Raw genomic sequence first — 22,147 nt, forward strand, 5'->3', positions numbered from 1 at the left:
TATTTCTTTTTCTTATTTTTGGATTTGCAAATTGGGAAGAAAGTACTGCAACTCAAAGGTATTATTTCTACTTGTTCCTTTTGCAGCTTTTCTTTTCTTTCTGATACTTAGAATGAGTTCAAAAATCTCAGTATGCTATATATCCACAAAGAACAAAAGTGAAATAAAATTGACTGAAATTGAGAATATTTTCATTGAAATGCTTCAAACTGAAACCACAGATGTAAAAATAATCAAATTGAAACCACGGGAACTTTAGTGGTGATAAGTCACAAGGACCAAAAGTGATGTATTTTTTAAACACGTCAAAATATTCAGGATCTCACAGGTCATTTTCGAAGTCAACTGATGGGTTCATACATACAACAGCACGAGAACAGTGGCTCTCTAAAACATTTCTAAGAAACTACGTGGGAAAAAACTCAGAGTAGAAAAGAGTTCCACACATGCTATGGACTAATAGGAGAGTCCAATTGAGAACCACCAAACCATACAAATAACCAAAACAAAACAACCATACTACTAGAAGACCAACACGAGAGACCCCCACATCAGAGGACACAAGAAACACACCAAGGGTCAGAGACGCAAGAAACACAAGAAACACACCAAGACAACATAGATAAGGCATGGGGATTAATCAGCTTGCAAAGGGTAAAAAACAACAGTTCCCAAAACTCTCAAAGAAAACCGCCTATGAGAACAACTATAGTCTTTGGATAGCGCAAGAGTTGTTGAGAGATGCACTATAACCCATACTCGGCCCACTTAACCGGAAGAGGAGGTTATCGAACGTTCGTCAGATGCCAAGCCCACAAACGTTTTGACTGGGAATAATCAGGGAGCTTGTGGAGACCCCCCAAGGTTGGTCTCCTCCAATGTAATGCACAATGGAATCTTAGAACAACTTGAACGACGACTTTCAAAAATAAAAGCTCTCACATCATCATCATCGGCTATCTCTACAGGCCATGCGATTTTCATTGTTTCATACATAGCTATCATAGTTATCTCATAGTCATTTGGGTCCACATTGACAATGTCGTATACTTGCTTCTGAAGCTCCTTCAATGTAATTGTATAGGAAACGAGTACTCCTTTAGCTTTGAAATTTTCGTACCTTGAGTCAACCCACCTCCCATCGTAGTTAATCAAAATTGTCAATCTAGACATTTCACAGAAAAATAAACCCAAAAAAATAAATAAGAAAATAGGAGCTATTTATCTACGGAACAAAAAAGAAAGTAGAAATACTAGCTAGTCAGCTATGAAACAAAAATGAAATTAAAAGATTTCAGAGATATGATATGTATACCATGATATCGTATATAAATGTTATAATAGTAGTAATTAGTAAGTTATTAGAGTGTAAAACTATTAATAAAGCACAACATCAGTAAAATGGCTCCTTTTCAATAATACACAAAATCTGAACTTCGCATTAAAAAAAAAACTATTAATAAAGCTCAACATATTCTATATTTCAATTCCTTGTTCCTAATTTTTAAAATAAAGACCAAGTTTTTTAGATTACAAAACATATGCCAAGTTTTACTAATTTTAAAAATGAACCAAGCCAAGCCAAACACATACAATCGATTTTGTATATGTGTGTTTGTGTGTGTGTGTCACATAATATGCTGAGTTTTTTTTTTTTTTTTTAAATTGTTAAGAAGAACAAGAAGAAATAATACCTTGTAGTACTTGTTGGGTAGTATGCCAATCCCAATAATCCCAATAACAGAACAAATGCAATAGGAACAAGAGGAATTGTGAATCCCCCGTTGAAGTCATTGTTGCCAAGGTTCCCGAACCCAACACGCTTGCTGTCGCGTGCATAAATTTTATTTCCAACAATGCGAACCCCCGCTAACATTTGACTATTAATCCCATTCAGGAGTTTGAAAAACCCCACATCTATGCATCTGATCGCGAGAATTACATTCTCCTTAATTTTAGGACCAGTCATTGTTGCCAGTGTAGTTGTTCAGGTTCATTTGGAGACCCATTTTATAACTGATAGGGTTCACCATTGTGCTGGGCCAGGCTGACAAAACCTTAAATTTTCGAGTACAAAAGAGAGTACAGAAAGTGACACACTTGAGATGAGGGTGAATTTGGAAAACAATAACTAACTTGTGTGATGCATTAATGATATTATTTTAAGTGTAAGGACACATATTATGAGAAGAATGGATAAACTTCAAAAGAAAATGTTAGAGAGAATGTTGGTAGCATTCCTCCTATTTTTTTCGTGTATGTATACGAAAAATATAGTTTGGTTTTTTTTGGGTTCCAGCCTTGGAGGCTTTTGGATTGTCCCGGATCTTTTTCCTCCCAAAAGCATCATTTGATGCTCCGTGGCTCTTCTTCACGTGAGAGAGAGAGAGAGAGAGAGGAGGGTGTGGGATGGGGACCGTGGGGTGGTTTTCCTTCGATCGATAGCCATAGGAATGTTATTAAAATCGCCCAGTTGTAGCACTTGGCCAAATTTGCCAACATCAACACGTTACACGCCCGCCTCCTTGTCACATGATTTTGTCCCCAGGTGTGTTCCAGGTCTCGTTTGCTTTCAGTTCTTTGTCGTGCGCTGTGTTGGTTTTGGCAAATTTTTGCTAGCCATGGAACACTAGCTAGCCAGGGTCGCTGCAGAAGGGGAATGCTGCCGTCACTTTAAGCAACTGAAGCTAGACTCGCCCGGTTTACAGCACTACACGTGGTTGAAGAAGTCTATGAAAAAATTTAAACACCACTAAACTCCTTCTTTTCCCGTTTTACCCTCTCACACAATTAAGGCATTCATTGCCCCACCCACCTGCTACTTTCTTCCTTCTCCGACCTCTCTCTCCAGCTAAAGCCAGCGAATAAAACAAGATAAATATCCTTTCTCTTTCTCAAATGCCATGTACCTTTTACCAGAAAAATAATAAAATGGGGAATCCACCCCATTTGTGAACAGTATTTAGGGTTTAGCGCTTATGCCAAATTTTCTAAAACAAATATTAAGTAGGGTAGTCTAGCTAATTGATTACATAAAACTTTTGATCACATCACTACTACAAAAAAGGATAAAGATGACGGGAATTCACCGTCGTGTATTCGGTTTTCAAACCGTTGTGGAATTGACCGACTTCTATTGGGGTGTCAAACTATGACGCTAAATCACTGTCAAGTTAAAACAAACAACGTCGTTAACAAAATAATAACCGACGTCTTTGTAATGGAAAAAGAGATAAAAAAAACAATCGAGGATGAGAATAGACGACCAATTCTAACAAAACATGTCGTTAAAGAGGAAACATATGACATATATTAACAGAACATGGCCGCAAGATATACATACAACGACGAGAACTAAAACCCAGCGCCGTTAAATATACCTCACGAAAAATAAAAATATGACGTCTTTAAATACATAATCGATTTACGTTATTGACTCCTACTACGTCAGTATTTTTTTAACAACCGTCGTGAAATGAATTTTCCACTTCGATTTTTCTATTAATGATGACGTGGAAATAGATGTTTTGGTCATTACTTACGACGCATATATTTAAACTGCCGACGTTGTACTATTAAACAACGTCGGTTACAAATAATTGAGAGCCATATGACAGAATTTATACGTCATCTCTTATAATATAATCGTCGTCTAATGGATCTGACACGGCAAAGTTTCTCAGTTTACCACCGTGTAAACTAGTTTTAACGACACGATCTTAAAATAAACGACGTGGAAAATATGTTGGGGTCATTACTTAAGACATATTAATTAATAAAGACGACGTTGTCGTCAATATACAACGTCGTTATCATTCAAAAGACAGCCGTGTTTCATAATATATACGTCATCATTAAAAAAATACCGTCATCTAATTCCTATTAGACGGCGTTGTTAATCCGATATTAGCCGTGTAAAGAAATTTTAACGACATTATTATAAGAAAAGAGACGTGGATACAATCATATAACGTTGTTTTTGTAAAGGAACGACGTCCAAATATATCTTAACGTCGACAAATTTACTAATGGATTTAAAATACCGTCGTGAATTCATCCTTTTCCACTTCGTTTATGAAATAATATGCGACGTGGTAAAGTTAAGACGACGGCGTCTTTTGTAACGTTCAGGTTAGATATCTCATCTTTTAGACGTCGGTATTATGGGATTGGAGTCGTGTTATTTGGAATTACATGACGGCTCTTTATGCTTCTCCGACGTGATATCCTTAATAACTGTTTCACAATAGTGTCGTGGTTCTTCTTTGTTACGTTGTTTTAAGACGTCGGTAAATATAATGCGGTCGTTGAATGCTCCAAAACGTCGTTTTTTATTAGAACAGACGTTTGTTTTTCATACTTTTATAAACCGTCATGTGTGTAATCTTGAACTAGTATTTTTTATACTGATTGTTTTGTGGCCAAAACCTGTATAATGAAAGTGAAGAAATCACATTACAATATATTACAAAATTAATGTCATACACTGCCAATTACATAAGTATCATTCAATCCATATATCTTCACACCCATCTCGAATATTTTGACTCCCAAACTCACCCACTAGTTCATCAAATGTGTCAACATTTGGCATCCCTCTAGTAAATGGCTCACACTCAATTCTCACATCACCTAAGACATCATCATCACCAATAACATCATTATATTCTCTATTAGGCATTGATAACACTACCGACCAACCACGATGCATCGGGTCATCAACAAAAAATACTTGTTTGACTTGAGAAACCAAAACAAATTGGTCATTCCTATGTCTAATTTTACTCAAATCTACAAGGGTAAATCCAAGTTCGTCGACTACAAGACCAGAAGTACTATCTATCCAATCACACCTAAAAACTGGGATTGTAAACTTTTGGTACTCAAGGTCCCAAATTTCTTGAATGACACCATAGAAACCCATATTTGAGATAATTGGGTTTTTATCCTTGGCACTAGCAACTTGCATGGTATGTGCAAGTAAATAAAATCCACTATTTTGAGTTGTCCGCACATCATCTTGTGTCTTGATGTTAAATTTAATACATTTAATAAGATAGCTCCTATATGATGGCAGTGCCATGTTTGGACCAGCTGCTAGCCATCTTAAATTTTCTGATACGCCATGATTGTCTTCCTCATTAAGTTCACTTTGAACCATGCATCGGGTCGCAACAAAAAATACTTGTTTGACTTGAGAAACCAAAACAAATTGGTCATCCCTATGTCTAATTTTACTTAAATCTACATGGGTAAATCCAAGTTTGTCGACTACAAGACCAGAAGTACTATCTATCCAATCACACCTAAAGACTGGGATTGTAAATTTTTGGTAGTCAAGGTCCCAAATTTCTTGAATGACACCATAGAAACCCATATTTGAGAGAATTGAGTTTTTATCCTTGGCACTAGCAACTTGCATGGTATGTGCAAGTAAATAAACTCCACTATTTTGAGTTGTCCGCATATCATCTTGTGTCTTGATGTTAAATTTAATACATTTAATAAGATAGCTCCTATATGATAGCACTGCTATGTTTGGACCAGCTGCTAGCCACCTTAAATTTTCTGATACGCCATGATTGTCTTCCTCATTAAGTTCACTTTGAACCTGCAAATTAATCATATCTTAATTCAATCTAACATAGAAAGAAGAAAATTAAAAGTCCAATATGTTATTCAATAACATATACCTTGAAGCGTAGCCATTGAATGAAAGTGCTATTGTGCTTATCCTGCAGCCACTTTGTTCTCTTTCTAAATTTTGGATAAGCAGTCTTGATGTGGATCATATGTTGCCTACATGACACGAAAAATTCAAGCATTACGGTCCCAAACATATAAGATAAACATAAGAAATAATTTAAAATGGAAACTTAAAGAATAAAACTCATACTTACTCGATATAAGGTAGAACTTCCTCCGTATTCTCCAAGACTTATAGATGTACTTGGTTCAACAGGTCCCGATCAACTACGCTCACTGTGCAACCTGATAATGGCTTTGAAACTCCCGTCTTTTGGGTTGAAGGCACTCCAACTGTACTAACATCAGATAAATGCTCGGTACAAAACTCTACAGCTTCTTCAGCTATATACCGCTCAACAATGCAACCCTCGGGACGAGTACGGTTCTGAACATACCTCTTTAGCACTTTCATATATCTTTCAAACGGATACATCCATCTAAAATATACTAGCCCACATAGACGCATACATCCCTTTAGCACTTTTTTTTGTTCTTTCTTCTCTTCATCTTGATTTTCTAAATCCCCAGATTTATGTTTTAAGTAAAAAACAAATATATATATATATATAAGACAAATTGTACAGAAAGTAAAAAAATTAAATCAAAACGTCGTGGTAAGGCATAACTTAAGACGGTATGTAAAAATTATGGACGTCTTTAAATTATTAAACGATGGTAAATAATAAACGTCGTGGAGATTCATATATTACGTCGGTAAGGACTAAAACCGTCGTCTAAATCACCATAAAAGTTTTCAAAACTAACGACGTCTAATGGTGTGTAAAACAAGTAAACTAAATACGACGTTGTATTGAAATACAAACAACGGTTTATTAATAAAATCGTCATGGTATGTAATTCAAACGATGTTTTTCTTCATAATAACGACGTCTAATAGCTATTTTAAAAAACAGAGAATTCATAGTTCAGATATGTTACCATTTCTTCCTGGTTTTCTCCATTTTTGACAGCATCATCCTCAAAATGTAGGAATCTCACATCCCCAGAGTAGCTTGCTTTGTCAGACATTGGATTTTTGGGACTTTGCTCTAGACCTAGATTTTGATAGGGGCTAGTTTGCGGTTTAAGCATGCTTGGATCAAAATTAGGGATGAGTTGGGAAAGCTGACTCAGTAAATGTTCCCTCTCAGCCTCTACCAATTGCTTGGTTCTAGCCTCCATCCTTAAAGTCTCTTCCCTTGATCTACCTTTCATCTTCTTAGTCTCTTCTTGAAGGACAATTCTTACACTTTCCTTCAATTGATCGGCAAACTTTACCCTCTGTTGTCTAGGTAAATTGAAGTATTGCCTAGGGGAAATCCCAGCACCTACCCCTCTTACTCTCCCTGGATGCTAGGGACCCAAAGCCAAGGTCAACACATCATTACTGCCAGATACACTGAGACTACTTTCAGCGACTTGTTTTTGCAATTCATCTTAAAACAAAGACATATAAAAAAGTCAGCACAAGAAAACACACGACGGTTATTTATAAACAAACGACGTATTATATAATTTCACAGGACACAATAACATAGAAATCGACGTTATAATATATTTGTAACGACGTTACTTAAGAACGACGTGGTTAGTTGTTTCAAACGACGCAATAAATAAACCACCTATGTCTTATGTTATAATTACAAAAAACAGAGTAGCGATTCCAAATTCAGACATGTAACGAAGTTTTTAAAACATCTCGACGCAGTAATATATTCAAACGACCCAATAAATAAAACACCGACGTCTTATGCTATATTTACAAAGACAGTAGCAATTCTAAATTCAGACCTGTAACGACTTTTTTTAAAACATATCGATGTATAATATCATTCACACAACGGTAAATATAACATAAGACGTATAAGAATTATCAGGGCAATACAGAGTTTAATAAAAATTTAAAACATAGTAAGTAGGCTTACAATTAATTTTGCTTTCTCTGCCACCTTTTGATCAGGGATGTTACCATCTTTGTCTTGTCTAGCTTTCTTCCATAAGGTAGATTGATCAATTTCTACCCCAGGCATGGTTTCCTCCAATTGATCCTCCAAACCAGCATATCCTTTTCGAGACAATCGATGATTGTACTCAAGTTTCTCCCTAATCTTTGAATGTTGAGAATGCACAGACACAAATTCTTGGGATAACCTTGAAGCCACAAAGGCATCCCATTCTGCTTTCTCTATGAATTTATATAGTTCAGGGGGTTGGCTTAATTTCTCTCTCTCTTTGATGTATGGAAGGATATAATGCCTCGTTAGTGTAGACTTGAAATCCTTCCACTTCTTGGCAGCAGAAGATAACACCAGGCTCTTGCCCCCTTAACCTACCACAAAAACCATGTCAATGGTTTCCCAAATCTGCTCTTTTATATCCTTGGGGATTTCAACCCATTTCTTGTCCACAAATGGGACTCTGGAGCGTGCCAACACACCAATGTAAGATCAGATATCAAGTATGTGCAGGGCCACATCATTTCCCCCTTTTATTGTACTCAACAACTGGCTTGATTTTCTGAAATTTTCTCTTCACAACACGAGGCATTGTGCTCATACCTCGACCTGACTTTGAATCCTCAGAAATTGTTGTCGTGCTGGCTGGTTCTTCAAGGACTTGTCTTGAGGAGTTACCATTCCAAGCTCCATACCTCCATTTTTTTTCGAGCCAGAGTCCTTACTTTGGTCTTGAGAAACTATGGTTACAGACAAATCAAACCTGCAAGTGAAAATATTTCTGGAAAAAATTAAGAACACAAACGACGGTTATTCATAAAACACGACGTATGATAAGATTTTACACGACACAATAACATAACATCAGACGTAATAAATGTTTAAAACGATAATACATAAACAACGACGAAACAATATAAAAGAAGATGTAATAAGAAGTTATTACGGCAATATTTACACTCCGTCGTGACATTTAAATTCAAACGACATTAATATTAATATAACATCGTGGTATTGAAATTAACACGACGTGAATAATAAGATACTGTCGTCTATATAAGATTCCAAACCCTTCTTTCTTTGTCTGTGAATGTTTGATTGCAGGTTTGATTTCTCTGAACCATGATTTTTGTTTTTCCTAATTTGATAAAATACAAAGACAAAGAAAGAAGGTTTTGGAATCTTATATAGACGACGGTATCTTAGTATAACGTAGTGGTATTAACATTCACACGACGTGAATAATAAGGTATCGTCGTCTATATAAGATCTCAAACCCTACTTTCTTTTTCTTTGTATTTTATCAAATTAGGAAGAACAAAAACCATGATTCAGAGAAATCAAACCTGCAATCAAACAAGAAAATAAAAAAACGAAGGTCATTTTAAAAACAACTTAGATCAATTTTCAGACGACGCTAGGGCGACTGCTGAACCGTCGTGGTTTACATATTTAAATGACACTCTCTCTCAGTTTTCATTTAGGGTTCCAAGTTCTTCCTCTCTCACCGACACTCTCTCTCACCTCTCAAAGACAATAATTTGGATGTCTTTCTCAAAGACAAATGGTCTTACTCTCCAACAAATCTATGTCCATAAGAAGAAGCTTGTCATCTAGAGTTCTCACTTCCGTGATCAGGCCTGATAGGAGACTTAGTGCTTCTGAATACTCCTTGCTTTCCATCAAACGAGATGCAAGCCTGGCATCCACTCATTGTTGAAGGAAAGTTCGCTTCTCAGCACGGGTCCATCTGCGCCATTTCTTTGCAAAGGGAAATCTGAAGATCAGATGTGCCTTATCCTCTGCTCGATTTTCTTGGCTAAAAAGATCCGTCAGATTTGTGATAGCCTGTTCCTTTATCCGTAGAGCTTCAAAAGAAGAAGCTTATCCAAGTCTGAGCAATCGATAAAGAATAGAAATGGCTTCGGATGGCCTCTAAAGCCTGAGCAATCGAATTTGTAAAGACATTGTCAATGCCTTGAACTATCCAAGTCTTGCAGAAAGAGAACATACCAAATTTGAAACAATGAAGGTTTTTTGTTCTATCGTCGTCTTTTTTGGTTGTCTTTTTTGTCGTCGTAGTATATCAAAGTAAGATGGCGGTAGGTTTATAATTACAGACGTAGATTATTTTTTGTTAACGTCGTTAAGTGTAATATAACCAACGTGGATTTTGTTTTTAGATTATAAATTGAGTTTTTTTTTCCCGAGTTCTTTCAGTTTTAGTTTTCAATTACAGTGTGTTATAAATAGAGTTTTTTTTCCCGAGGAAATTTAAATGAAGGAAATTAATGTTCTAGAATTTGTAAAGTTTCTTGTTTGGGTGACTAATTTAAATTAAATACGAATATAAAAACAACGACGGTTTTTTGTTCTACCGTCGTCTTTTTTGTCTTAAGATGGCGGTAGGTTTATAATTTCCGATGTCTTTAATTTCTACGTCAGTTACTTAATTGATTCTGTCGTTGGTTTTTTGCTCTGAGACTAAAACGACGCAATATATTTGTTTCGCGACATGGATTCTTTTTGTTAAATGTCGTTAGGTGTAATATAACCGATGTGGATTTGATTTTTTAATTATAAATAGAGTTTTTTTTTTCCGAGTTCTTTTAGTTTTTGTTTTCAATTACAGTGCATTATAAATAGAGTTTTTTTTCCCGAGAAAATTTAAATGACGGAAATTAATGTTCTAGAATTTGTGAAGTTTCTTGTTTGGGTGACTGATTTAAATCAAATACGAATATAAAAACAACGACGGTTTTTTGTTCTACCATCGTCTTTTGTGTCTTAAGATGGCGGTAGGTTTATAATTTCCGACGTCTTTAATTTCTACGTCAGTTACTTAATTGATTCTGTCGTTGGTTTTTTGCTCTGAGACTAAGACGACGCAATATATTTGTTTCGCGACATGGATTCTTTTTGTTAAATGTCGTTAGGTGTAATATAACCGATGTGGATTTGATTTTTTAATTATAAATAGAGTTTTTTTTTTCCGAGTTCTTTTAGTTTTTGTTTTCAATTACAGTGCATTATAAATAGAGTTTTTTTTCCCGAGAAAATTTAAATGACGGAAATTAATGTTCTAGAATTTGTGAAGTTTCTTGTTTGGGTGACTGATTTAAATCAAATACGAATATAAAAACAACGACGGTTTTTTGTTCTACCATCGTCTTTTGTGTCTTTAGATGGCGGTAGGTTTATAATTTTCGACGTCTTTAATTTCTACGCCAGTTACTTAATTGATTCTGTCGTTGGTTTTTTGCTCTGAGACTAAGACGACGCAATATGTTTGTTTCATGACGTGGATTCTTTTTGTTAAATTTCGTTAGGTGTAATAGAACCGACGTGGATTTGATTTTTTAATTATAAATAGAGTTTTTTTTCCGAGTTCTTTCAGTTTTAGTTTTCAATTACAGTGTGTTATAAATAGAGTTTTTTTTCCCGAGAAAATTTAAATGAAGGAAATTAATGTTCTAGAATTTGTAAAGTTTCTTGTTTGGGTGAGTGATTTAAATCAAATACGAATATAAAAACAACGACGGTGTTTTGTTTTACTGTCGTCGTTTTTGTCGTAAGATGGCGATAGGTTTATAATTTCCGACGTCTTTAATTTCTACGCCGCCAGTTACTTAATTGATTCTGTCGTTGGTATTTTGCTCTGAGACTAAGATGACGCAATATATTTGTTTCGCGACGTGGATTCGTTTTGTTAAACGTCGTTATGTGTGATATAACCGACGTGGATTTGATTTTTTAATTATAAATAGATTTTTTTTCACGAGCTCTTTCAGTTTTAGTTTTCAATTAGGGTTTCAACTTCTTCTTGCCCTTTTCTCTTTCTCACCTCACCTCTTAGGAGGCCATTGTTTGGATGTTGGTGTGTGTGTATGTTTGTGTATCTGATTCCCAAAAACACACACATCACCAATTTTCAAAAAATTGTCTATCTGATTGCAAATCTGTGGCTGCCGTCGTGAAATTTTAGGAGGCAATTGTTTGGATGTTGATGTGTGTGTGCGTTTGTGTAGATACACAAACGCACACACATCATCAACTTCCAAAAAATTGTCTCTCTGATTGCAAATCTGAGGCTGCCATCGTCAAATTTCATAGGCAATTTTTTGGATGTTAATGTGTATGTGCATTTGTGTATTTCAAAGACACAAATACACATACATCATTAACCTCTAAAATATTGTCTTTCTGGTAAGATTATGATGAGGAACAGAGTTTCATCTGGTAAGATTTCGTAACCCTTGAGATCTCAGAAAAATGTGATTATATCGGCGGTTTTCTATATAAACCGTCGTGGTTATTTCAATTCTTGTCATTAAGTTCATCTACCGACGTAGGATAACAAAATCCAAGAAATAAATTGTTAAAAAAAATTCTTATTAAGACGACGGTTTAAATATAAGGTATGACGTATAAAGTGAATAAATACGATGTTAAATTTTATAATACGTCGTCAAATGAAAAACCCCAACGTGGTGAGAGTTAAAGATACCGTCGTAGAACTATACGAGAAAGATGTCGATATATTTATCTATGCCGTAGTTGTACATTAATTTAATATGGCGGTATTTTGTATTATACAGTCATGGATTTATTTGTAATTATACGACGCCTTATACGAAAACTTAGTCGAGTTAATTTCTGAGTAAAAACGGCGGCTTTTTTTGACATCGTCGTCTATAATTTCTACGTCGGTCTATTCATAACTTCTGCCATTCTTTGTTAGCTTAGATTTTAGTCTGCGGAAATCCCATTTCAATAAGACGTTGGTTTTTAATTAGGTGCGTCGTCTTTTATGAACATCTATTGGAATCTCCCATTTTTAGGTGTCTAAGGTGTTATTACACGGCGGTTTTATAGAACTGTCGTCTTTTAAAAAACAACGACGGTTTTCCCTTAGACCGTCGTTTTTTTCTGGTCGTCTTTATCACTCTCTGTTATGTTGAATAGGGAATGATTTAATTTTGTCGGATCTTTTAATCACTCTCTGTTATGTTGAATTGGGAATGGATTTATTGTTTTCATGCTTAGTATATGTTGGTTTCATGCTTGGTTTCATGTATATGTTGTGTTCTTAATAGGATTTTGGGATCTTGAAAATAAACTAGGATATCGACGTGTTTTTTGGCATACGACGACGGTTTTTTCATAAATCGTCGTTTGTATTACTTATACACGACGGTGTTCTTTAACTATCGTCATGGTTATAATTAGACGACGTTGTTGAAAATCCGTTGTCTATATATGTCAAATACGTCTGTTTTTGTTTAAAAACCGTCGTCTATGTTGTATATTACTTGCTATTAGAACTTTATATAATCTGCTATAGTGATGGTGATTGCTTGTCTTTTCACTTTATTATAGATAATAGGGTATAGTGTCGGAGATGGATAAGTCATGGATGCACTTGGATAGAAGATCGAAGGCATATGAGTTAGGGGTGAAAGCATTTTTGAACTTTTCTGTAGAAAATCTTCTGACTACAACACATATCCGTTGTCCATGTATTAAATGTGTTAATTTGAAATTATTTGGGGTTGGAATTATAAGGGATCTCTTATACTTTAATGGAGTTTACCAAAGCTATAAGAATTGGACATTTCACAGAGAACCTTGGGAAGCAACTACTAATGCTAGTAGAAATGTTGAAGAAGATGATGACCATAGTAGGTACAGTTTTGTGTCTGAAGAAATAGAGATGGATGATAATGATTTTGGTGATTTTGGATCTGATCCTTATGAGTTTGCTAATGTGATTGGGGATGGAGATCAACCATTGTACCCTGGTTGTAGAAAGTACACGAAGTTATCGGCATTAGTGAAGTTGTATAATTTGAAGGCAAAACATGGGATGAGTGATGTCTGTTTTACATAATTATTGATACTTCAAGGCGATTTCCTTCCATAAGGAAATACAGTACCAGCCTCTATGTATGAGGCAAAAAGGACTTTGTGTGCATTGGGGCTGAGTTATGAGAAAATGCACGCATGCCCCAATGATTGCATCTTGTATAGGAAGGAGTATGAGGATTCAACTAATTGTCTTACTTGTGGTATCTCAAGGTGGAAGGAAGGCAAAGATTCAATCTTGAAAGAGGGTGTGCCAGCGAAGGTGGTGTGGTATTTTCCTCTAATTTCAAGGTTTAAAAGGATGTTTCGATCACATGAGACAGCTAAGAGTTTGACTTGGCATGCTGCTAGAAAATCAATTGACGGTCAGATGTCTCATCCGGCGGATTCCCCGTTTTGGAAACTTCTTGATGATAAATGGCCCGAGTTTGGTAATGAGCCGAGAAATTTGAGATTGGCTCTTTCATCTGATGGATTCAATCCCCACAATTCTCTAAGTAGCAGATATAGTCGCTGGCTAGTTATCTTAGTTACATATAATCTCCCTCTATAGTTGTGCATGAAACGAAAGTTCATAATGTTGACCTTATTGATTTCCGGTCCTAAACAACCCGGAAATGATATAGACGTCTACTTGGAGCCTTTGATTGATGATTTAAAATCTTTGTGGGATGGGATTAGAGGAGTGTATGATGCACATAATGGAGAATACTTTACACTCAAAGCTGCATTAATGTGGACAGTTAATGATTTCCCCGCCTATGAAAACTTATCTGGTTGTGTTGTTAAAGGATATAAAGCTTGTCCAATATGCGGCGATGATACACCTAGTCACAGGTTGAAAAATGGCCACAAAATTTGTTACATTGGGCATAGAAAATGGTTACCAATTAATCATCCATATAGGAGGTAACGTGCAGCTTTTAATGGGAAACTGAATATGGCACACCTCCCGAGCCAGTAAGGAGAAAAAGTGCTGCATATGGTTGAAGATGGTGACAGAGTTTGTTGGAAGAAGAAATCAATATTCTTTGATCTCAAGTATTGGAAATACCTTCCTGTGAGGCATGTCCTAGATCTTATGCACATTGAGAAGAATGTTTGCGATAGTATCATTGGTACATTGCTGGAGATCCCTGGAAAAAATAAAGATGAGATTGCTACTCGATTAGATTTATTGAACATGGGGGTCAAAACTGATTTGCAACCCGAGTATGGAGAAAGACGTACTCGTTTGCCTCCCGAACCTTGGAATTTGTCAAGAGCAGAGAAGAGAGAGGTTTGCAATTCTTTCTATGGTATGAAGGTCCCTGAAGGTTATTCTTCAAATATAAAAAATCTTGTATCTTTACAAGATTCAAGACTTCTTGGCCTTAAATCACATGATTGCCATACCTTAATGCAACAATTGCTCCCTGTAGCAATTCGTTCTGTTTTGGAGAAGCCTGCAAGGTATGCAATAACTCATTTGTGCTTCTTCTTCAATGCTATATGTGCAAAGACTGTTGTTTCCAAGCTAGATAAGTTGGAAGAAGATGTAGTAGTTACTTTTTGTTTGCTTGAGAAGTACTTTCCCCCTTCATTCTTTGATATCATGGTTCATCTAGTAGTACATTTTGTCAGAGAAGTTCGTCTATGTGGGCCAGTATATTTTAGATGGATGTATCCGTTTGAAAGATATATGAAAGTGCTAAAGGGGTATGTTCAGAATCGTATTCATCCCGAAGGTTGCATTGCTGAGCGGTATATAGTGAAGAAGTCTGTAGAGTTTTGTACCGAGCATTTATCGATGTTAGTATAGTTGGAGTGCCTTCAGGCCAAAAGATGGGAGTTTCAAAGCCATTATCAGGTTGCACAGTGAGCGTAGTTTATCGGACCTGTTGAACCAAGCACATCTATATGTCTTGGAGAATACGGAGGAAGTCCTACCTTATATCGAGTACGTATGAGTTTTATTCTTTAAGTTTCCATTTTAAATTATTTCCTATGTTTATCTTATATGTTTGGGACTCTAATGCTTGAATTTTTCGTGTCATGTAGGCAACATATGATCCACATCAAGACCGCTTATCCAAAATTTAGAAAGAGAACAAAGTGGTTGCAGGATAAGCACAATAGCACTTTCATTCAATGGCTACGCTTCAAGGTATATGTTATTGAATAACATATTGGACTTTTAATTTTCTTTTCTCTATGTTAGATTGAATTAAGATATGATTAATTTGCAGGTTCAAAGTGAACTTAATGAGGAAGACAATCATGGCGTATCAGAAAATTTAAGGTGGCTAGTAGCTGGTCCAAACATGGCAGTTCCATTATATAGGAGCTATCTTATGAAAGGTATTAAATTCAACATCAAGGCACAAGATGATGTGCGGACAACTCAAAATAGTGGAGTTTATTTACTTGCACATACCATGCAAGTTGCTAGTGCCAAGGATAAAAACTCAATTATCTCAAATATGGGTTTCTATGGTGTCATTCAAGAAATTTGGGACCTTGACTACCAAAAGTTTACAATCCCAGTCTTTAGGTGTGATTGGATAGATAGTACTTCTAGTCTTGTAGTCGACGAACTTGGATTTACCCTTGTAGATTTGAGTAAAATTGGACATAGGAATGACCAATTTGTTTTGGCTTCTCAAGTCAAACAAGTATTTTTTGTTGACGACCCGATACATCGTTGTTGGTCAGTATTGTTATCAATGCCTAATAAAGAATATAATGATGTTATTGGTGATGATGTCTTAGGTGATGTGAGAATTGAGTGTGAGCCATTTACTAGAGGGATGCCAAATGTTGACACATTTGATGAACTGGTGGGTGAGTTAGGGAGTCAAAATATTCGAGATGGGTATGAAGATATATGGATTGAATCATGCTTATGTAATTGGCAGTGTATGACATTAATTTTGTAATATATTGTAATGTGATTTCTTCACTTTCATTATGCAGGTTTTGGCCACAAAACAATCAGTACAAAAATTACTAGTTCCAGATTACAAACACGACGCTCTTGATAAAAATGTGAAAAACAAACGTCTGTTCTAATAAAAAACGACATTTTGGAGCATTCAACGACCGCAATATATTTACCGACGTCTTAAAGCAATGTAACAATAAAGAACCACGACGCTATTGTGAAACAGTTATTCAGGATATCACGTCGGAGAAGCATAAAGAACCGCCATGTAATTCAAAATAACACGACTCCAATCCCATAATACCGACGTCTAAAAGACGAGATATCTAATCTGAACGTTACAAAAGACGACGTAGTCATAAATTTACCACGTCGCATGTTCTTTCATAAACGAAGTGGAAAAGGATGAATTCACGACAGTATTTGAAGTTCATTGGTAAATTTGTCGACATTAAGATATATTTGGACGTCGTTCCTTAAAAAAAATAACGTTATATTGATGTATCCACGTCTCTTTTTTTAAGATAATGTTGTTAAAATTGCTTTAAACGGCAAATTTCAGATAAACAACGCCGTCTAATATGAATTAGACGACGGTAATTTTGTTAATGATGACTTATAAATTATGAAACACGGCTGTCTTTTTCATGATAATGATGTTGTATATCAATGACAATGTATCATAATTAATGACCCCAACATTTTTTCCACGTCGTTTATTTTCAGATCGTATCGTTAAAATTATTTTACACTGCGGTGGAATGAGAAACGATGCCGTCTCAGAGTCATTAGATGACGATTATATTTTAAAAGATGACGTATAAATTCTGTAATATGGCTCTCATTTATTTGAAACTGACGTTGTTTATGTAGTTCAACTTCGTCTTTGTAAATACATGCGTCGTAAGTAATGACCCTAACATCTATTTCCACGTCATCATTCATAGAAAAATCGAAGTGAAAAATTTATTTCACGATGGTTGTTGGAAATGTAGTGACGTAGTAGGTGTCAATAACGTCGTCTATTATGTATTTAAAGACGTCATATTTTTATTTGTCGTGAAAGGTGTAATTAACAGCGTTGAGTTTTAGTTTTCGTCGTTGTATGTGTATCTTGCGGCCATGCCCTGTTAATATATGTCATATGTTGCCTTTTTAACGACGTTTTTTTGTTAGAGTTGGTCGTCTATTCTCATCCTCGACTGTTTTTTTTTTCTCTTTTTGCAGTACAAAGACGTCGGTTTTTATTTGTTGATGACGTTGTTTGTTTTAACAACGACGGGTATTTAGCGTCGTGGTTCGGTTAGGGAAAAGATGTCGGTGGATTCCACGACCATTTGAAAACGAAATACACGACGGTGAATTCCCGTCGTCTTTTTCCTTTTTTGTAGTAGTGTTGACTGAAATTGAGAATATTGTCATTGAATTGCTTCAAATTGAAACCACCAAGGTAAAAATAACCAAATTGAACCATAGGGACTTTTGTGGTAAAAGTGATAAACCACAAGGAACAAAAGTGATGTATTTTTTAAACACGTCAATATATTCAGGATTTCACAGTTCATTTTTGAAGTCAACTGATAGAGATTGTTGTTTGCTTACTCTTTTTTTTAGAGTAAAAAGGATTTCATTCATAATCCGATAGGTTCATACATAGAACAACATGAGAACACTGGTCTCATTAAAACATTTCTAAGAAAACCACGTGGGAAAAACCAAGGGTAGAAAAGAGTTCCACACATGCTGTGGACTAACAGGAGAGTCCGATTGAGACCCACCAAATCATTACAAATAACCAAAACAAAACAATCATACTACTAGATAAATTCAGTGCAGGAGACCCCAACATGAGAGCACACCAATGTATCCCAAACTGTCAAAGAAATCCTTCTATGAGCACAATCATAGTCCTTTGTCCAGCACAAGAGTTGTTCGGTACACCAAGGGTCAGAGACACAAGAGACACACCAAGACAACATAGAGAAGGCGTAGGGATTAATCAGCTTGCAAATAGTCAAAAAAAGAGGAAATAGAAAAAGCGAATCAAATTTTGAGGGAGCACACACCAACGATTCCCAAAACTATCAAAAAAAACAGCCTATGAGAACAACTATAGTCTTTGGACAGTGCAAGAGGAGCACTACAACCCATACTTGGCCACTTACCCTGAAGAGAAGATAATTCAGGTTATCGAACGTTCGTTGGATGCCAAGCCTACGAACGTATTAACTAGGAATAATCAAGGAACTTGTGGAGACCCCACAAGGTTGGTCTCCTCCAATGTAATGCACAATGGAATCTTGTAAGACTTTAAACGACTTTCAAAAATAAAAGCTCTCGCGTCATCATCATCGGCTATCTCCACAGGCCATGCGCTTTTCATTGTTTCATACATAGCTATTATAGTTATCTCATAGTCATTTGGGTCCACATTGATAATGTCATATACTTGCTTCTGAAGCTCCTTCAATGTAATTGTATTGGAAACGAGTACTGCTCTAGTTTTGAAATTTTCGTACCTTGAATCAACCCACCTCCCACCATAGTTAACCAAAATTGTCAATTTAGACAATTCACTGAAAAATAAGCCCAAAAAGATAAAAAAAAATAAAAAAGGAGCTATTTAGCTATGGAACAAAAATGAAAGTAGAAATACTAGTCAGCTATGAAACAAAAATGAAATTAAAAGATAGCAGAGATATGATATTAGAATGTAGAACTAACTAATAAAGCACAACATCAGTAAAATTTCTTCTTTTCAATAATATACAAAATCTGAACTTCGCATTATAAAAAATAAAAATAAAAATAAAAATAAAAATAAAAAACCAAGATAATCTGAGCTTTACAACATATTCTATATTTCAATTCCTAGTTCCTACCATGTCAAAGAAACGAAGAAGCAAAACAAAGAAGAAGTTTTTAAGATTACAAAACATACGCCAAGTTTTACTAATTTTAAAAATGAAACAAGCCAAGCCACACATGACATCTGCTCAAATTTGGAAAAGAACATCTGAGCAGAGCTTGAGCATAGCTCTAAAACCACTCGAGCTTGAGATCAAACAATATTTCTCGGATCTAAGTTTGAGAACCTTAATTTTCAGTTTGGATCAATTTATTTAAACAATATATGTGTGTGTGTGTGTGTGTATCATAATGTGCTGAGTTTTTTTTTTAAATTGTTCAGAAGAACAGGAAGAAATAATACCTTGTAGTACTTCTTGAGTAGTATGCCAATCCCAACAGAACAAATGCAATAAGAACCACGTTGAAGTAATTGTTGCCGAAGTTCCCACCTCCAACATCCTTGCTGTCGGGTGGGGGCTGCGTAGTTTCAGCATCATTTATAGGGGAACCAGTACCTCTTCTTGTTGTCATCTCCTTGTGTAGTTGTTCAGGTTCATTTGGAGACCCATCTTATAACAGATAGGGTTCATCATTGTGCTGGGCCAGGCTGACAAAATCTTAAATTTTCAAGTTCAAAAGAGAGTACAGAAAGTGACACTTGTGACGAGGGTAAATTTGGAAAACAAAACCTAACTTGTGTGATGCATTAATGATATTATTTTAAGTGTAAGGAAAGCAACACTTATCATGAGAAGAAGGGAGAAACTCCAAAACAAAATATTAGAGAGAAAGTTGCTAGCATTCCTCTTATTTGTTTTGTGTATGCATATGAAAAATATAGTTTTTTATTTCTATTTTTTATTTTTTGGTTTTTGGATTGTCCCGGATCTTTTTCACTCAAAAGCATGATTTGATGCTCCGTGGCTCTTCTTCATGAGAGAGAGAGAGAGAGAGAGAGAGAGAGAGAGAGAGGAGGGTGTGGGGTGGGGACCGTGGGGTGGTTTTCCTTCGATCGATAGCCATAGGAATGTTATTAAAACCGCCCAGTGGTAGCAGTTGGCCAAATTTGCCAATACCAACACGTTGCACGCCCGCCTCCTTGTCACATGATTTTGTCCCCAGGTGTGTTCCAGGTCTCGTTGCTTTCAGTTCTTTGTCGTGCGCTGTGTTGGTTTTGGCAAATTTTTGCCTGCCAGGGTCGCTACAGAAGGGGAATGCTGCCGTCACTTTAAGCAACTGAAGCTAGACTCGCCCAGTTTACAGCACTACACGTGGTTGAAGAAGTCTATGATAAAATTTAAACACCACTAAACTCCTTCTTTTCCCGTTTTAACCTCTCACACAATTAAGGCATTCATTGCCCCACCCACCTGCTGCTTTCTTCCTTCGACCTCTTTCTCCAGCTAAAGCCAGCGAATAAAACAAGATAACTATCCTTTCTCTTTCTCAAATGACATGTACCAGAAGCGATATTTTTTTACCAGAAAAATAATAAAATGGGGAATCCACCCCATTTGTGAACAGTATTTAGGGTTTAGCGCTTATGCCAAATTTTCTAAAACAAATATTAAGTAGGGTAGTCTAGCTAATTGATTACATAAAACTTTTGATCACATGCAGGACAAAGGACGACCTCTCTCCTCCATGCACGCTAATGTAAAAGAGGGGCCCGTCAGACATTCATGGTTGTGGCCAAGGTCTAAAATATCGATGGTATCGGAAATTTGTAGTACAAAAATACGGAAATATCGAGATATTATCAATATCAGTGAAACTGAACTGACTATTTCTCTGAAACCAACTGGTGACTTTAGAGATTCTGAATTCTAGCTGACTTGTTTTGTTGTGGCTCAATGAACTTTGGTTGCTTCAATGTTTTGAAGGCTTTTGAAATCAAGTGATCATTTTGAGTTTTTATTTTTGATTGATTTTTTGGCTGTCTTTGATCTATTCACCTCCTCTCATATTTATAAAGAATGCAGGAGTGGAATTTCTAATCTTTTAATAATGGGCGGCAGATCTCTCGTTACAAATTTGGTTCAGCAAAAGCCAAAATAAGCAGAGTTTGAGTTTTTTTTTTACAAATATGAAAACCTCAACAAATTTATGGAGAGTCCTGATCAAGCAGAACAAGTACTACAGTGCAGTTCCATCTTAGTGAGTCCTCAAGTCCAGCCACTTCGCCGCTTTTAGATGAAGAGGCAGCAATTCTACCCATTCAAAAAGCCTTCCAAGGCTTAAAATAGATTAAAGCTATGCTAAATTCGGACTTTGGTATAGATTTACAACTAAAGCTGAGCAGTTGAAGTTAGGGATAGTTCAGTCCAACACAGATATACCCAGTCCAACTTGGATCAAGCTCCTATCCAGGCAGAAATGGAATTCCAGCTATCATTTTGTCTTTCTAGATTTGATTTTTCCCTTTCTAGTTTTGTAAAAGGCAGTTCTGCCTAAAATAGTTCACCTTATTATCATTTATATTAGCTAGATCAATTTTGTACTGAGATAAATTGTGAAGTCCTCACTAGTCTGAGGCAGAAAAAGAACTTACTTGAGAGATATTCCTCAACCAAATTCACAATCACTTGTTTAGAAATTAGTAACTTGGGGCACAAGTTATCTATTTCAAGTAAGTTTGCTAGGATTTTCATTACTAGCAGTGGCATGCTCGCACACCAAAGAAAGTTGGCTTGTTGACCAGTTAATGGTTTTGAAGGCAATGAGGAATTTTGCCCTTCCATCACAGGAATAAACCAAAAATGGGTGAATAAAATAAAAGACCTTCAAATGGCTAAAGCTTTCCAAT

General features: G+C 35.9%; 2 protein-coding genes across 2 annotated transcripts; both read right to left on the minus strand.

Moving 5' to 3' along the window:
* Positions 1-645: 645 nt before the first annotated feature.
* LOC148920410 (uncharacterized) lies at positions 646-4,057 on the minus strand. Its single transcript, XM_089047350.1, has 3 exons — positions 4,023-4,057; positions 1,696-1,964; positions 646-1,178 (listed from the first exon to the last, which is right to left on the minus strand). The coding sequence occupies exons 1-3, from the start codon at positions 4,055-4,057 to the stop codon at positions 838-840; spliced, it is 645 nt and encodes a 214-aa protein (XP_088903476.1). The 3' UTR covers positions 646-837.
* A 14,142-nt stretch (positions 4,058-18,199) lies between these two features.
* LOC148920411 (uncharacterized) lies at positions 18,200-19,872 on the minus strand. Its single transcript, XM_089046949.1, has 2 exons — positions 19,703-19,872; positions 18,200-19,067 (listed from the first exon to the last, which is right to left on the minus strand). Exons 1-2 carry the CDS (start codon positions 19,870-19,872, stop codon positions 18,731-18,733), a joined length of 507 nt encoding a protein of 168 aa, XP_088903075.1. The 3' UTR covers positions 18,200-18,730.
* Between the last annotated feature and the right edge of the window lie 2,275 nt (positions 19,873-22,147).

The sequence above is a fragment of the Prunus mume genome, linkage group LG2 (assembly GCF_029339155.1).
Source record: "Prunus mume cultivar Tortuosa linkage group LG2, ASM2933915v1, whole genome shotgun sequence".
NCBI lineage: Eukaryota > Viridiplantae > Streptophyta > Magnoliopsida > Rosales > Rosaceae > Prunus > Prunus mume.

Coding starts and splice junctions, on each gene's coding strand:
- LOC148920410 (XM_089047350.1), bottom strand. CDS start 4,057: ATGAATTCACGACGGTATTTTAAATCCATTAGTAA. Junction 1,965..4,022: donor TATTTTAAATCCATTAGTAA/ATTTGTCGACGT, acceptor GGCAACAATGAC/TGGTCCTAAAATTAAGGAGA. Junction 1,179..1,695: donor CTACCCAACAAGTACTACAA/GGTATTATTTCT, acceptor GTTTATTTTTCT/GTGAAATGTCTAGATTGACA.
- LOC148920411 (XM_089046949.1), bottom strand. CDS start 19,872: ATGACAACAAGAAGAGGTACTGGTTCCCCTATAAATGATGCTGAAACT. Junction 19,068..19,702: donor TACTCAAGAAGTACTACAAG/GTATTATTTCTT, acceptor CTTATTTTTCAG/TGAATTGTCTAAATTGACAA.